The following is a 16,937-nucleotide window of genomic DNA, read 5'->3' on the forward strand; positions in this document are numbered from 1 at the left end:
ATCCAGATTCCGCTCATTCCTGTGGTACGATGTTGCATATCACGATGTCATTTTTATTTTTTGCATCTCCACCGCCCCCAACAAACGCTAGCGTTTTGCTCTTCCAATCCTGCTGCGGGGTGTTGTTTTGTGTGCTGTCTCTTTTATTCGCGAACGAAGTGCCCGTGGTGATGCGAATGAGACAAAATGCGCACTCTGGCGTAAAAAAAAACCCCATACATAACCTCCCTTAAAGACCACGAAGGGGATCAGAATTTTGCTGACGCAAAACAGTAAAAGCGGCTTGGAAGTTAAAACCGTCAGGAGGGTGACGTGGGAAACACAAGGGCGGGTGCTCCAGATATGAAAGAACCCCAGTGTAGAGCAGGGCAGCAAAAGAAAAAAGCGAAACGAAACGATTAAAAAATGAATTCTCAAGTGTGCTGATTTTTATTCCCTTTGCCACGGCTTTCTTTCATCGGTGCGCTTCTCAGGATAGAACGGACCGGGCAATGCCGGGAATACCGTGGGAGTTCTGGGATTCATAACAGTGCTTTGCAACGTGCAACTCTCGAAACCCGGCTGTCAGTGACCGGTGCAAAGAACGCTTTTAGTGGCTTGGTCGAATTTGTTGGAATTACCGCACAACCGTTCCGGTGGGAGGTAACATAGGCGCCACCATTGATGACCGTTTTGGAGCGTTACATTGGCGAGGAAAAAAAGCAACAAATGTTGGTGCTTATGTAACCTTCTCCTCTCGCTCAAAATATCAAACTTCCCCGTTGGAATGAAATCCTGTTCCATTCGGGTGACGACACTTTGTTAATTAATAAATAACCTAAAATCGTAGTACAAATATGTAACATGTGTCTACCACTCCGAAAATGAGGAAGATAAATAGGGCCGCAAATAATGTATCCAGCCGTAGAAATAAAACAAACCAACGGAGTAGCGAAACAAAAAGAGAGAACGTTGCAAATGAAAAAGAAAACAATAACACAGTTATTTATGTTAAGTGTCGCCTCAGTGCAACTCGAACGGAAACCGGAAGTAGTACCTTTTGCCACCAATACAACCCCTCCGGTTGATATGGATAAAAGAAAACCATTTGTCCCGTATTGTCCGTCAGCATATTTAAGGCTGTATGTGCGCGCGCTCTTGTATGTGTGTGTGTGTGTGTGTGCTTGATCTTCATAATCATCGTTAAAATAAACACATGTGGGGACCCTATAAATATCCGGCCAAAATCGGTCGACCTAACCGGGCCCTAACAGCCCAAAGGCTCCCATTTTTTTCGTTGCTGTTGCTCGCGCTCGTTACTGTACCGGGTCGGGTTAGCTTTGAATGCTGAAGATGGCAGCAAATGGCAACTATGCTGTGGAAGGTGGCATCGCCTGGGGGGCAGGTTCTACCCCCCCCCAAAATCTCAATAACCGTTGGGGCGAGGGATGATGATTATGCTCGATTGTGGTATCGATTGTGGCGGAAAGGCCATCCGTTTGAGGGGTAGAAACCTACACGCCTGGGTGGAGTTACAGCGGAAGAACAAGGTGACGGTGGAACACGGTAGCGTAGGGTTCTTTTGCGAACGTCATCGATTGAACCAGATGCCGACACCGCAACGCAGTAATGTGGCCCGATGATTAATGGGGTTAACTAAATCGTTTGAACAAGAGCAAGTGGCAAGTGGAAGTGTCTGAATAGACCGGGGGTATTGATGGGTTCTGCGTCAGGGCTTTTTAAAAACAAAAAGGGTTTGGTAACGTTTTTATTGGTTCTGCCATTCAAGACCAGATACACAATTGGACGGGAAATTCGACCAATACTGCTCAATATTCTTTTGCTTAATGCTTGAAACAAGTGTTCTGCGTAATGAATCGTTTGAAAAGAGTCATTCAAATTAGGATTTTACTCTCAAAACATTCTTGAATCCTCAGAACGATGAGGATTCATCGAATTTTGTGAGTCATTCATTCCATTTGAAGATTAATTCTGTATCGCGAATGATGAATAACATTCAACCAACATTGGTAATGGTGACATCTTCAACGCTTGAAGAATGCTCTGGTAGTTCTCCAATAATAGCATGATTTCTTTGAGGACACTTCACACTTGAGATTCGCTTCTTGTTAGTCAATCCCTTACAGTGCCTTATTCCTAGTACCTCTACGAATATTCTTAAAGTTAAGCACTACTTCCCTACTCCACTTAAACCATCTTGTTTCGTACCGTTTAGCCACTCTTAAAAGTTACCGCAAGATCGAAACCATCCTCAAAAGTATGTGGATGTAACAAAAAAGCAGAAACAGCACAACATTATAAATTCTTCTCGCGACTCGCGTGTACTACACAACGCTCCCACCGCCCCATACCCCACAGTGTACAACAAACAAAAGCCCCTGGCGCTGATGGTGACGGTTAAATGCATATTATGCGAAAAAGAATGGGTACAGAATTTTAATTACAATGTTATTGTGTAGCGCGCACGCCGGTGGTGGTCGATTGAGCCGTTTCCGGAGTGTTTTGCAGCCAAGTAAGCGAGAGTGTGAGTTCCAGTTGCGTGTTCTCGATCGTTTAGTACATGGGCAACACTTTCACTTACATGGCACAACGAATGGGAAAGCGTTGGCGAAATGACGAACGCCCGGTGCCGTACGGGTTGATGGAAAGGTGGGTTGGGAAAGTATGGAAAATGCATTAAAAATAGGGTTTGTTATAAAACACCCAATTTATCCTGTACCGCTCCTGTAGTGGAAGCGAATTTAGCACAGGTTTGACAAAGTGTGGATATTATTTTTGCATCTTATTAGCATGCGATGGGAAACTGTTCCAAACTCGGGTTGCTTTTTTTTTGCTTTACCACCGCAACGATGGCAGCGCATGCAGCGGCAGTGTTGCGTTAATTTTAGTTAGAACGTGATGCTAACGGGACACCACCCCGTTTACAGAACGCTTGTGTTGCAGGAAATTGCCTTATTTGTACATTCAATTAACCCCTGCCTGTGGGAAAGGTTAAATGGTTGGGTTTTTAGTGGTAATTTTTGATAAATTGATTTCTACCCGTACAGTACACGGACGTGGTCATTCGAATAGGAACGTGCCTCTGACTGACTGTACGTAAATAGAACGTATCTTGACACAGTGTGTGCTGCGATGGTTCTTGTTTCCAACACCATCGGTTAACAGAAATTAAAATACAACACACTGTTAATTTGTGCGACCGGCGGGGCTCGATTAAAATTGTGCGTCACTGTTACAGTAATCCAGTCCGGCTTAATGCCCGCGAGTGAAAAGCAATGGCGAGCGGTGTAGTGCGCGTCATCTGTCATCTCCATCTGCAGTTCGTCGACGTAAACAAAACCATGGCAACGCATGGACACACGCAACAGCCCGCGCGTCCATTTTCTCCACGATGCGTCGCGTATCTCGCGCATTGATGTGAATGTGTGCGTGTGTGTGTGTGTGTGTGTATGGGCTGGAGAATACACAGCGTTAAACCAAGGGAACTGACTGTTGACTCCCATTGGCTCCATTTCTATTTTTTCATTTTGTGCACTGTTCCGTGAGGGGACGTGAACCCCAACTGCCGGGGGCCTTGGCGTTTGGACACGCTCGAGGGACGCAACTTTTGCAGCTGGTCCAAGGTTATGGGCGCGCACAAACACACGTTCACACGTTCTGGTTTTTTTCTTCTTCTGTTGTTTCTTTGTTTCCCCCCCTTTCTCCCGTTACTGTGTGGCCGAACTTCATCATCCCGGTGCACAATATAAAATGAAATGTATTCATCGCTTCCCGTTTGCGTTGCGCTCTCCAGAAACCGTGCGTCGCCCGGCTTGCGCTACTGACGTTCCTACCAAACACGCATATGTTGCCATTTTTGTGTTTTAATTATTTTGCAAAAGCGTATCCCTTAGTGCCCATGCAGGGGAACGAACCTTTGGTTGAACCCAATTCTAGCGTTTTGGTCTTGAAATTTGTGGAGCAGGCTGAAACTGAGCAGGCATGGGATGCGCGCTACACAAAGGATCGCGCGAGTTAGCTTGCGCAGCATGCAAACAATCGCATGTGCATCCGAGTAGGCAAATGCTTTGTTCGGAGTGTGTGTGTGTGTGGGTGTGTGCATCACGACATTCTCGATGATGCTGGTCACGCTTTTACATGTGTACGCCAGCGGGGGGATTGTGATGTTGTTGTTCTGTTGTACACAAGCGCACAGAGCGCGCTCATTGTTTATGTTTTCATGACAGCTCTCTCTTGCATATTTGTTCTTTCCTTTTCTGTTTGATGGCGTTTGATGTCTTATCTAAACTTGGGAGGATTCTGGTGAAAGAACCAAGATGATCCAAGATGTAGTACTCAGCTCGGGTATACTATTGGCATCTTACAATTGGTCATTGCCAAAAGTGTCATTTGTGGTAGAAAAAGGAATAAAAAACGTAGCTATTTGGAAGATAAATGCGGTTTAAACTGCAAGGAGGTGAGCGAGACCTTTATGAGCTCTGCGGTTAGACAAACACGACAATGTTCGATGATTGAACTGATAAATTTGCATAGTTTTATGGAGTAGTCGAAATAGTGTTGTACTTTTTTTCATCTTCTTTATTGTAGAATCATTCAAATGAGGAATCGACTCTAGAAGACATCATTGCTGGAGGTCATGTATACTGGATGACTCATGAATCCTAGAGGGAACTTAAAGATTCTGTTAAATCAGATCAACCCAACAGTAAAATTATCCATGGCTTTTATTGGTGGAATATCGCGGACACATCGGATCAAATCGAAAATTCGATTGATCAAAGATTTGTTTGGCTTAAATGTTCTATAATGTCCGACGGAGCACCCTCCTCCACCTCCGAAGAAACTTTCTTTGGACACCAAAAAGAACATTCTGCTCCCCAAAAGCGCGGTGCCTGGTTTCGGTATTAAACCGATCTTACCGAGCCGAAGTGATGAAGTACCTGAAGGTCCACTTACCACACCTTAAGTCGCCCTTCATATTATCTCTTTTAATCGATTTTCCTTCCCAGAAACCATTGGCCCCCAAATGGATGGGAAGTGTGGCGAGGGCTGGGAAAAGTTTTCCAATTCGGTAAAAGTTATCAAAGCGGCTTCTCGGTACCGTACCGGGGCTTGCAGCAGCAAATCCAAACATTTACAATCTCATGTCGGTGATATGGTGTATAAAAGTAAAACGCGGGAAAATTAAAACTTTGTTTCCTAATGTTGTTGTTTTCATAAAAAAACACACACAACGGGCACACCACCAGCACCTGACTCCGTGGGTGGTGTGTGTTGAAGGTAATAAAATTTAAATTCTACTCCGATTTGTAATCCCGTTTTACGATTGCAATCACTTTATTCACTTTTTGGCGGGAAGTAAAAAGCCGACTTTTTTGCGTAACGTTAGTGACCGGTAAGTAGCGAAACGAGGCAATGTACTTTTTCGCTGCTCGTGAACACACCACCAACTAGGGGCTTTATTTTGAATATTTCTCTGCTTTTCCGTCCCTCCATGGTCACTGCTTTGAGTGTGGCAAGTTTTTTGTCCCAAAGCTCGCGGGCGAACCAGCGAAGGAATGTGGAGCAGTAATGTGCGGTGCGGTTAATTTCGTTCCAATGATGTTTAATTGACGGGCGTTGGCTTACGGGACAGCGCGCACTGGTTGGTCGTCTTCTGCATCGGTCACCCCCGTTGTGAACGAAGGCTGTTGAATATGCTTAGGAAGATGCTTTTTTTCTGGTTCTGGTACTGCTCGTACACCGACCGATGGCAACCATCAATGAAGATGAAAGAATGGTGGATGAAAGAACAGAAAGGTTCGTTGATGAAGCTTTGCTGGCGGGGTACGGGCCTGTTCAACTTTTAATGATTACGGTCCAGAATTAATTTGTACTACTAGGTATTTTTTGACAACCGGTGTACCCGGTCGTCCCATATCCGTTTTCTTTGTTGTTGTTGACCATCGGGGTGCGCTTGTGTGTGACACGAATTTTTCTTTAAACTTTGGTTTCCTTCCAAAGTTAACCCGATCGGGTGTTCGGTCGCTGAGGGCAAAGCATTAAATTTGAATAATTATTTAACACCGTGTTAATCTGGGGGCGAAAGGATGAAAGGCGGCTTTCGTATGAAGATCAGCTGTCGAATATTGTACACTGCGACGAAGACACTACTTTTTTGTTTGGTTTCCTCTCGACCATGTTGGGATTAAAAATGCAGATGGAACCGAGAGGAGAAAAATGTTCGTTTCGTTGCACAGATCGGTGTTGCTGGGTTTCGCTCTTTTATTGCCGCCCTTTTTTTTGTTGCCGGTGTTGGAATGGCATCAATCTCGCTTCTCGAACGAGTGAGCGGCCGCCACAGTTGGGGCATGGAAGCGAGGAATGGGAAAATGGCAATTTCCTCCGCGCGATGCTGACCGATTATCGATCATATTGTGCTTCGATCCGTTCGGTCGTTTGTTTCCAATGGGTGTATTTTATCTCCACAGAAATTGTCTGTGCGATCTTGTTTAATGGTGTGTTTTTTTATCGGACCGGTTTCCATTACATTTAGCTTTCAATGCTTTATTTTATAGGCTATACTATGTGGGTACACGGAAATGTTATGCCTTAATAAAAACGATGAGATAAACGAAGAGATAATATAGCAAAAAATGAAAAACTAAACATATACACAATATGTTACTTTAAAAGAAGAAAAAGATTGAAAGGCACTTAAAACTCAAATGAACTAATAATAAATGTAAAGAGATAATATATAAAACCACAAGTTAACATAGTCACAGAAGAAGAAAAAAACAAACAAATGATGCGAAAATGCAGATGCGAGAGGCACCCAAACTTCAACTGTAAGAAAGGGCCCAGTATGATGCGATTACACGCCATGTCCCATGGTTCCCAGCGAAAGGTGGGTAAATTCACACTTCTGACACAAAACTGCTAGAGTAGACTGACGAATGACAGTGCATCATTATCAAACGTTTTATAGCCCCAATACTAATAGCATTTAAGGACACAAGTGCTTAGGGAAATTGAGCGAAAGGCTGATGATATTATTTAATCTTAAACTCCCTCACAGAAAATTATATTTGAAAGATAAACGCAACACTTTTGAAACTAAAAGTATTTAAAAAGTAAAACAAAACCTACTAAAACTGTTACAACCATTCTGTATTTGTTGCAAACGCAAAAGAAACGAATGAATAAAAGGATGCTTTTTGTCTTGCTATCTGCCATCGTGCATAGCGCTACAATTGTAAACCATTTCGTGTTCTTACTGTGTTTCCACACTGCAGGAAACGCGATCATTTGCTGGAGAAAATTTGAAACTTATAGTACTCCTTTTATTTGGAGGGGTTTTCGGAAAAAAAGTATACATAGTATCTTGTTTTATATCCATCCACTATAACATATTATTTGCATTTGATTGTTCTTTCGTTTTTGGCATTAGAATGTATTAGAAGTTGGAACCAAAATTTTCTTTACTTTAAGAAAGTAGCATTCAAGCAAGCAAGCAAGCAAGCAACGACACATTCTTTCTTTCTGTCTCCTTTCTCTAATATTAGCGCATCCTTACACTTGGAAAGTTTAGTAGACCCCACACTTTCCATGCATTTTTATCCTGTCGTGTTGTCTTCCTTTTTTTGTTTTACTTGCGTTAGGTCTAACGATTTGCATATAATGTTTTGCGATTTCTGTAAACACGTATCCTCTTTATACATAAAAACATACAATAGTGTTGGACGAGTTGCAGTCGCTACAAAAGCATTTATACCGCCTAATACGAATACTCTTTTGCGGGAGGGAGCGAATAGTTTGTGCAGTAATTAACTTACTCCATGTTGAACTGACCAGTTTAGCGTATAGAATGAATTCTAGATTGCTGGAACGCAGCGCGACATATAGCTATAGTTAGAACGCAAAACGTTGCATCTCGGTGCGCCACCACCCAATTCGCTGTGGCTGCGTGCAGATGCTGCCCCTTTAGAACGTCTTAGTATGTACTACCCCACTACCTTTGTACTAAACACTACCACCACTAGAGAGCCGAGAACCGGCATCGGGGTTATTCCGTTAGTTGATTAGTGCATTACGTTTTATGTTTGTGTGTGCTGTCGTTGGTTTTAGTGCGAGCGAGTTGTATCATAACATTATGCGAACAAAAATACCCCGAGAAAGCCCAACCATATGCCCATTAATAGTCTAACGATATATGTAATGTGTATAGTGTGAATTACATCGCGTACTTGTATTGCACCGTGGCGTGGAATGCATTTATTTCTTTTTTCCCCTCTCTTTCTATTGTCATTTCGTTTGTTATCTTTGTTTGCGTTTCGTTTTTGCTAACGTTTCTGCATACGTACGATTCTGTTTGTATGATCGAACAATTTACTTTTATATGTTTATATTATTTATTGTTGTTAATAGTTTTTAAAACTTACTTATACACATGTAAGCAGTATTTTAGACAACTTAAGCTAGGTTAATGGAACTAGAACAATGTGTGTAACATAATATAAGGCAAACGACATTCTAAAACCTCTGCCTGCTTAGTTAGGCGGCTTAGTTTGGATTAAAAGCAAAAAAAAATTATCTTATCATCTGCTTCGTTTGTCTAAAATACTGGATTAATTTTTAGTATATGAAAAGGAGATAGCTTTATGTGTACAAAAAGGTGCTAAATTATAGAAGTCATTTTGTAACGTGCATTATTTCACATCCTTTCGCTCTCCATTTCTCTCTCTCTCTCTCTTTCTGTATCTCCTTTACGTTAGTCCGTTAGTGTATCTCTCTTCTCTTTCTCTCTCACACTCGTCCGTATCGTTCAGTGGTTAGTTCATGGGTTGCTGTGTGTTCGATAGTCGCACGGTGTAATGTGTGTTTATGTATGCAGTTGCTTTATCGTAAAAGGACACACGCACTGTATTGCCCACATTCGCACTCCGTAACGTATCCTCCTGTGTCCTGCTGCAAGGACGCTTTATCGCGTGCTGGTGGGTGTGCGCAGTGTGCGGGAGGGAGGGGATGAATCTGTTGTAATAATTAACACTAAACGGTAATGCTGCCTTCTCGGCAGGACATCGCCTGCATTATTCGTAGATAAGGTAGAGAAGGGGGGTGTTGTGCCAACCTGGTGCCACTTTACCTTCCATACTTTTTACCATCCATGTGGCAGATAGACATAGACATTCTCCATATCTCGCTCTCCTACTCAATGCTGCCTCCTTTTGCTGCGTGTATAATCCTCCGTACCACTAGTACTATAGCAGCCGTACCGTTACTGTAATCTATATTTACATGTTTTAGCTACTCTCACCTTATCTAATGGTTTTTTGATTCTTTCTGTATCCATATAGTGTGAAAAAAAAACAAGCAAAACAAAGAAGCGTATGTGTATGTGTGCGTGTGTTAGTGTGCGTTTCGATAGTGAGAATATAGAAAAGCAGATAATACCCACCGTATATATATATATAAATAATCCACCACTAGAAAGCGAAAGTTGTTTTGTTTTGGGGTGTAATCCACAATCAGAAGATCCTGGAAGCGAAATTAACCCGTGCGGCTACGCGTTTGTTTACCTGTGTGCCACGCGTGTAATGTATGCATTAATATGATTTAGTGTTTTGTAGTTTTGCGAACAGAAAGTGCATTTCGGAACTTCTAACCATTATATAGGCACCGCATTACTCACCTTTATATATGCCCTCTCTCGCTCTATCTATGCATACATTTGTCTGTACAGTATCTGGAATCTAAATAGTTTCGTTCTTATCTCTGGTATGTGTGTTGTTTCATCCAAAGGCCGAGCGTCTTTAGTAATCATACTTCAGAATAATATAAAATAAGAGAATACAAAAAAAAACAAACTAAGTAGTGTGCAAAACAAAGCCAAGTAAAATAACCGCAAACGTAAAACAGAACAGTAGTGTGTGCTATATCATTAGCGTGAAAACAGTAAATAATAAACAAAAAAGCAAAACCAATATCAAACAGTTTGAAAAAAAAAAACAACCCCGCCTCTCCCCCTCTCATCACATCGAACGTAGAACGTATCCTCTAACTAGCGTATCTCAGTAGTGTTACTACCATTTCTACTACTATAGTGGCAGTTGTAGAGCAAACCGAATAGGAAAAGGACAGTTGGGGCGATACTGCAAAGTGTATTGAAAAAAAAAAAATTGCGCCCCCATCCTGCATCCAGAACCGCTTCTATTGGTAGTGTATTGTTGTGGCCGAATATAGAAAAACGCAGACCCGACAGCAGCAGCGCCCAGTGATAGAAGAAACAGCAGCAGCAGAAGCAGCAACAGCAGCAGGAAAACAGAGCGGAAAAATGCTGTTTGAAAGTACGATACCTGCCAAAATGTATCCCTACAATGTGCCTCCACCGATACAGGGCCCAACGGCGGTTCCCGTACCGAACATAAGGTTTGTGCCCTTTGTTTTTTGTGTCTGTTTCTTACTCTTCTCCCTGCTGTGAAGTTCGTTTGTTTTTGTTTTTATTTTTGGTTGGTTTTTGTTTACTTCGTATTTTATTTATGATACATTATGAATAACATTTTCCGGAAAAGTTTTCCACTGTTTTTTTTTTACCTCATTTATTGTGTTTAGGGGGATTGTTGTTTTGTTGTTGTCAACTAAACTTTTGTCAATATATTTCTAACCACACACGGATCTACTCCACCGACTAATCTACTTTAGCATTTAGCTCTACTTATGTTACACTAATTGGTATCGATTTACTTCTATAAAATTTAGGTTTGCTGCTAAGCTTTTATTCTTTTTTTTTTCGTTTTTTGCCTCTAATGCCTTCTCCATTGTTCTGTGTGTTTGATGGTCTCGCGTATGTGCGTATGGACGGCCGTGGTTGCATATTAGCTTCATTGTTGGAATTTATTTCTGATGTATTTTCTCGCTTTTCTCCTTCGATTCATTGCATTAGTTTGAAGTGTTTGTTTGACTTTTTTGTTTTGCTAATAAATTTGGCCCGGCATGACTTTAAATGGCGGGTTTGTACAGATTGCAAGATGTACGTGTGTAATAATGAAAGATGCTTGCATGAGTGTTACCACGGCTGTTGCAATAACGATTTGAAATGAAGTTTCTCACCCCTTTTTTATGGTTTAATGAAAATTGGTGTAGAAATTTATGGATGCATTCAGTTGATTCCGTTGGTTTCCGAGTACAAAGTCATCTGCTGTAAAATCATCTTGAGCTGGTAGAACTGATTGATTATTAACCGCTTACAACCTGTACCTGATTGGATGGGATAGATGGTAGCACGCGAGTGAAACAACTCAACCGTTCGGGGTTCAAATCTCGGTCTCCTTAGCTACTTCTTTTTTTGAGAGATATTCAATTTCTAGGGTGATGCCCCATATCTTTCCGTAAAATATTAGCAAACGTAGTTAAAAGGTGCATCCTCTGGTGTAGGAAAAGAGAGAAAGAGAGAGAGAGGGAAGGATCGTTGTTATGGGCAAATTCTCTACTACAAACGGGGCGCAACGGTTCCTGGAACTGAAAGAAGAGATGCTTCTTTCGCCCGGAGAAGAAGCGCCCTGGCCTGGTTGCCCTGGTGCATGTTAATAAGCAACGCTAAGAAATAATTATTACTGAACCACGCCACACCACCATTCTTGCCCACCTACAATCTCCGCACGGGGGTCCACGCACCGCATGCTAATTGGATTTCGTCCGAAAAGTTCGTTCCTTTTTAGCGCGGTTATGCGAGTGCCCGGTGGTGGTGGTGCAATGGTTTTTGTTGCAGGCGGCAATGTCATTACCGACGATGCTAATGGCAACAGAAAAGCCGAAGGGTGGTGGGGAACCTTGGTGCAGTTTTCCCTCTCTCTGCTTCTCGGAAAATGGCCGCTGGAAGGGGGGGGTTTTGAGGATCGTTTTGCTCAGCAGTGCGCATCTTCCATCTTCCTTTTGGTGAAGAAGCACGGGAAGAAGCGGTTTTCCAGCCCTGTGCTTGCTTGTGACAGATAATTCGCCTGTTTTAACTTATCGTAAAACGACAGTTTGTAGCGTTTGTAATGCAAATGCAATTAGGAGAACGCTGGCAAAGCAATGTGCACGCAGAATGAAGGCAGTTTTTTGTTTTATTGGTTGCAAAATTTTAACGACATACAGGCAACTGTTGCCGTCTGTCCTTCGGAAACGAAAACAATTGCAGTAATGGAGAAAAGACCGAGCAATCGCAATCGACCAAACCAAAGTTGACCAAAAAAAAAAAACACACACAGACCCCATGTCGATCACCCTTGAACTAGTTGACGCGCAAACTGTGGGGAGACCATTTAATTTCCCTGCAGGCAGCAACACAGACACACACATCAGCAGAGTATTTGCTCTCTGCCACATGCGCGCGGCCACGAGAAAACAATTTTCCTCCACCGCTACTGCTCCGGGGATGGATTTTCTTCGCTCGATGCCAAATCGATTATGCCATCTGCGCGATCGTTCTCGAGTGGCGAGTGCGAGTTTCCATGGTCAACTGCGATGTGGTTGCGAGAAAATGAGAAACAAATTGACACGATAAACGAACAAGCAGCATGAAATTATGCTGCTTGTTGTTAAAGTATGTTTTCCCAGCGTGCCCCCTCGTGATGGAGGAAAAGTCCACGACAACGATAAGAAGATTGGTTTAAGGTTTTCGAAGGGTTTTTTTTTGCTTTGGAAGTCCAAATGATGATGGTGTTGTACACATCATCGGCACGATCTTCCAACCCTCACGTGTGCGAGAGGCAATTGTACACACACTGCAAAAGGGACGAAAAAAGGAATTTTTATTTGGCCCGAAGAAAGTTAACTTTGTTGGGTTTGCGAATAGAATATAGAGTAGGGAATAGGGTTTTACCTGCCGGAATTCAATGCACAAAAGGGTCCGTTTTTTTTGCTATTGTGATATATAGGTTGTTTTTTTTTTGTTTTGAAATTTCCCATCAACCCATGAATACATATTAGAACCTTTCCGGTACCGTGAGAAATGTCAACCTTCCCTGGAACTATCGTCCGGAACGACGTTAAAGAAACGGACCAGGTGTAGGCTGTTTTGTCGATATTTATGATTTCTTGACTGGTTTAAATGTAGCAGTAACCAACGGACTTGTACTACAAAAAGAGACCACCAAACACTTTGTTTTTGCTCGCTAGATCAACCATAACTTCTGGCAAATAGTCACCTTATCCTAGGTGCAATTCCCTGCCAACCAAGGTCAACTTCAAAATCCGTCCGCTTCTATCCCCAGAAACGGGACAGTGACAAAGATCAATCGTATTGCTATTCTTCGCCTGCGCCTGTACGTGCCAACTCATCATCGACTTTTGGCATTGGAAGCAGAACCTGGTCAGGGCATCAGCCATGGGATGAGCGGCAACGACACTGGCCGAAGCGGAGAATCCTCCTTCGTTACACGCAAGATAAAATTAAACGAACTGCAAATCGGCTTCTGGTGGCAGCGTGTTACCCTGCATGACCATTGGTGTGGCGTGTAGCTTGACTATTCACTCCACCCCCGGGGGCGACGCAGTGAGTTGCCAGATTCGGCACCGCGTGAATACGAAGGAATTGCCCCTTGGCATTCTGCTGCGTCACGTTCGTCCTCCCCTTAACCAGGCTTATGTGTATCCGGTGCCGGCAACCCGTGGACCTCCTCATCAGCAGATCGAATCACACAAAATATTTCGCTCATTAAACTCCGCTGCCGGACGAACACTTTTAACGGGCGAAGGGTGTACTTTGCCATGCTGGATTGTCGGGCTGTTTCGCATCAGTAGTGAAGCAGTAGGGAGCGCAGTAGTGAAGATAAACTTTTTATTGCCATCCCCCCCCAGGCCTTCGGGGGATGGTTCCCCGGATTGACGCGCTTATGGTTAATGTTGCGTGTAGAGAGATGGTGTGTTTTAGGCAAAGTGTGTCTTCCGGCATGGGGTCGAGAATCTCTCCCCCCCCCCCCCCCTTCTGCAGGAACAAAAAAAACCCGGACTTAAATTATTTGCACACACCAATACACGCCAACGTAACGACTTTTTATTCCCTCAGAATAGCTTCCTTCCTTTTGGTCAAATTCTGCGCATTCGTCCATCTACTATCAAAAGATTTTTGCCATTTAGTTCTAGGAATGATTTTGCTAGAATCGCTTTCAGGAGACAGAGAGAACAGCGGCAGTTCGATGGCACACCGAAGGAACCAAGATCACTTCGTTCCGATTCAAATCGTTGTGCTTCTATTTCGCTCTCGTAGAGTTCGCTTCTTCTTCTAGCGAGCGAGAGCTCATGGTTGATTAAATTTCTTGATTTCCATAGCGTCATTCTTGTTGAAGAGCACCATAACCATCATCCCCCCTTCTTGTAGGAAGAGAGCAAGAGAGGCTGTGGAAAAGGGGTTAGGTGTCCATCGCGCAAGGGGCATCTCGCGGCCTCGGTCTCGTTCAATGTCGTCGCTAACGATGCTCCACCACCATCAGGAAAAAAAGCTCACATCGTCGTTAAAGCCCCCCCCCCCCCCCCCCCCCCCCTGGCGGGTGATGAGCGGCGGCACACGGAAGACCTCACGCTTTGCAGCTCATCTGTTTCGAAGTTTCGTGGAGGGCAATACCCAACCGAACCGATCTTCTTGTTGGTGCCATGTTCTCTAGTGTGCTGATACTATGTACTCTCGGGCTGCGATTCCTGGCGGAAACTTTCGTGTGCCTTCCGTTGGCGCACGATTATGGGTGCTTTTTTGTTGTTTGTTTCGTATCATCACACCGCGCGCGTCATTCACCTTCAGAACCCGAACAGCCCAACAGCAGTGAGGATGATGAGGTTTCCGCCTAACCCGCAGGAAGGTGGTGCGCATGGGGAAGTTTTGATGTTATTTTTTATGTGCGTTTTGAATGTGCTTCCACAACCATCGTCGTTTGAGAACGACTTAACGCGAGAACTTGCCTGTGAGAATCACTCGAACCCGCCTGTAAGGTCCTCGTGTACCTCGGGGTTTTGGTGCCGGGTGCCTGTCGGATACCCGGTCCTCCCCCGGTACCTGGTCGCTTTTCATAAATCCCCTGCTTACATGCAGGCACTGCTGTGCGGTTTCTTCGCAGAGGTCTGGGATTTTTGTTATTCTCTTCCCAACTCCAACTCCAACTCAGCGATCTATTTGGAATCTATTTCCTTCATTGCTCCTCAAAAGACCGAACCTTGCCGATTCGAACCACACTTTAAAAAAGCTCTCCCTCTCTTGGTCCAAGATGAAACTATAAAACCACGCTTTAAGCAATACAAAGCATCAAATGCTCTGCCTTTCGGGGCGAGGTGGATGATTCAATAAGACAAAGTTTCATTCGGGTAAATGTTATCCACGGCGTAGAAAATCCCTCGCTTCTCCGAACTGTACTTGTTTGCAAGCAATATAATTAAACTAAAGTGAAATCCTGGCCCCGGCCCGCTTCTTTCAAGCGCACCGGATCTTCCCGGAGCCGGATCCTTTATGGAGCCTCATTTTTCGATAATTACATTTTGCAATTAAATTACCATCGAACTCTCGCCTCTCGCCTTCGACCGGCGCAAAACGAGCGTTTATACGCCCTGGTTTGAGGGCTGGGTGGAATTGTTGTGCATCAGAATAAACACTTGATTATGATGACAAAGGCACGAGATAATAGTGACTCGTCAAGCTTCGCTGGTGGATTATGGTTTATGTATCTCTGCGCGGGAGGGGTTGTGGAACACCATTTTGAAAATAATCAGTTTATTGAATTGTTACAGCGTGCGGTCCCATGAATGTGGGGCACGTCGAAAGTCATCCCTGTTCCGGGAAATCCCTGTCCTGTAATCAGTTTATCGAAGGATGCTGTTGTAACGATACACATTTAGGCGGTCTCACCATTCGCCGAATATTATTGATGAAACCTGCGGCAGCAGCAGCAGCACAGAAACCTATCAAACGACCATGACCAATGGATTCTTCGACGAATGTGGTTCCACCACATCGTCATCCATTTTGTGGTCAAGGACATTGTGCCCTGCGATGCAAGAGATAGTAGGAGCGAATGTTGGACCTTACTTCACTAAAGTTACCTTTATTTCGTGCCCAGTACCTGTTGGACGACCGTCCACATCGTTACCTGTGGCAAAGGTTCCCAAGAGTCGCATATGTGTGTGTGTGTGTGCGTGCGCTTCCGCAGAACGACTTCAGGGAAGGCCACAATAATTGGTGCCCTGGCTGTGTGACTGGGTCGGTAAGGGGCAAGGAAGGTAACCTTCTTGCTACGGAAGGTACCAATTTCCCAATCGCCCCAATGTGTCTTTATCTTAGCGTGTGCACCGTCTTGCAGAATACGCTCTCCCCCCACCAACGCGCGCGCCTCAGTGTGCGGCTTTTGATGGCGAGAATTTCAATCAAGTTTCGAAGGTTGAGAAACCAACGAACCCGGTCGCGGGAACGCGCCACGACTGTTGTGTGCGTTCGTGAAGGTTGACGGCAGTGTCGTGAACGCAAAAACGAGCCTCGTCGGCGGTGTGGAGTTTAGGTCGCGGGTGCCATGAACCTTTATAAACAGTACCTACCCGGCAAGGTTTAGAGCGACCGGGGGGGGGGGGGGGGGGGGGGGAGGGATGGGTTTTCTAGTAAAATTTACGCGTTTACGCGCCCTCTTCCGGGGGCACTTCACAGCACCGGCTCCCCCTTTTTCACGGAGCCTTGTAAGAGAGCCCGCAAGAAAAAGTCACCCCATCACAAACTCCGAACTCCCACTACGATTTCCCGGTGTCTGCCGCCCGGTGTGTGTTCACGTTCGGATCTATTGGCTAGTGTTTCGTGTTGTGCTTTTGTTATGCATACAGAATCAGATTAAGATCCGTCCGTACGGCGGTGACGACTGCTAGCGGTGTGGTGGAATCCAACGGATAATCAACGGAAACGCGTTCCGTTCACGCGCGAAGTCAACGCCTGTTTCATGCGCACTGCC

At 44.3% G+C, this 16,937-nt stretch overlaps 1 protein-coding gene across 2 annotated transcripts in view; it reads left to right on the forward strand.

Annotated features, from left to right (window-relative positions):
• LOC128309537 (RNA-binding protein Musashi homolog Rbp6) overlaps positions 1 to 16,937 on the forward strand; it is a 76,667-nt gene that overhangs the window by 3,523 nt on the left and 56,207 nt on the right. For both annotated transcript variants that reach the window (XM_053045955.1, XM_053045954.1), the window contains exon 2: positions 9,339 to 10,410. In XM_053045955.1, the coding sequence (XP_052901915.1) occupies positions 10,316 to 10,410 (95 nt within the window). In that variant the 5' untranslated portion in view covers positions 9,339 to 10,315. The remainder of the gene's footprint in view (positions 1 to 9,338; positions 10,411 to 16,937) is intronic.

Source organism: Anopheles moucheti, chromosome 2 (assembly GCF_943734755.1).
Source record: "Anopheles moucheti chromosome 2, idAnoMoucSN_F20_07, whole genome shotgun sequence".
NCBI classification, from domain to species: domain Eukaryota; kingdom Metazoa; phylum Arthropoda; class Insecta; order Diptera; family Culicidae; genus Anopheles; species Anopheles moucheti.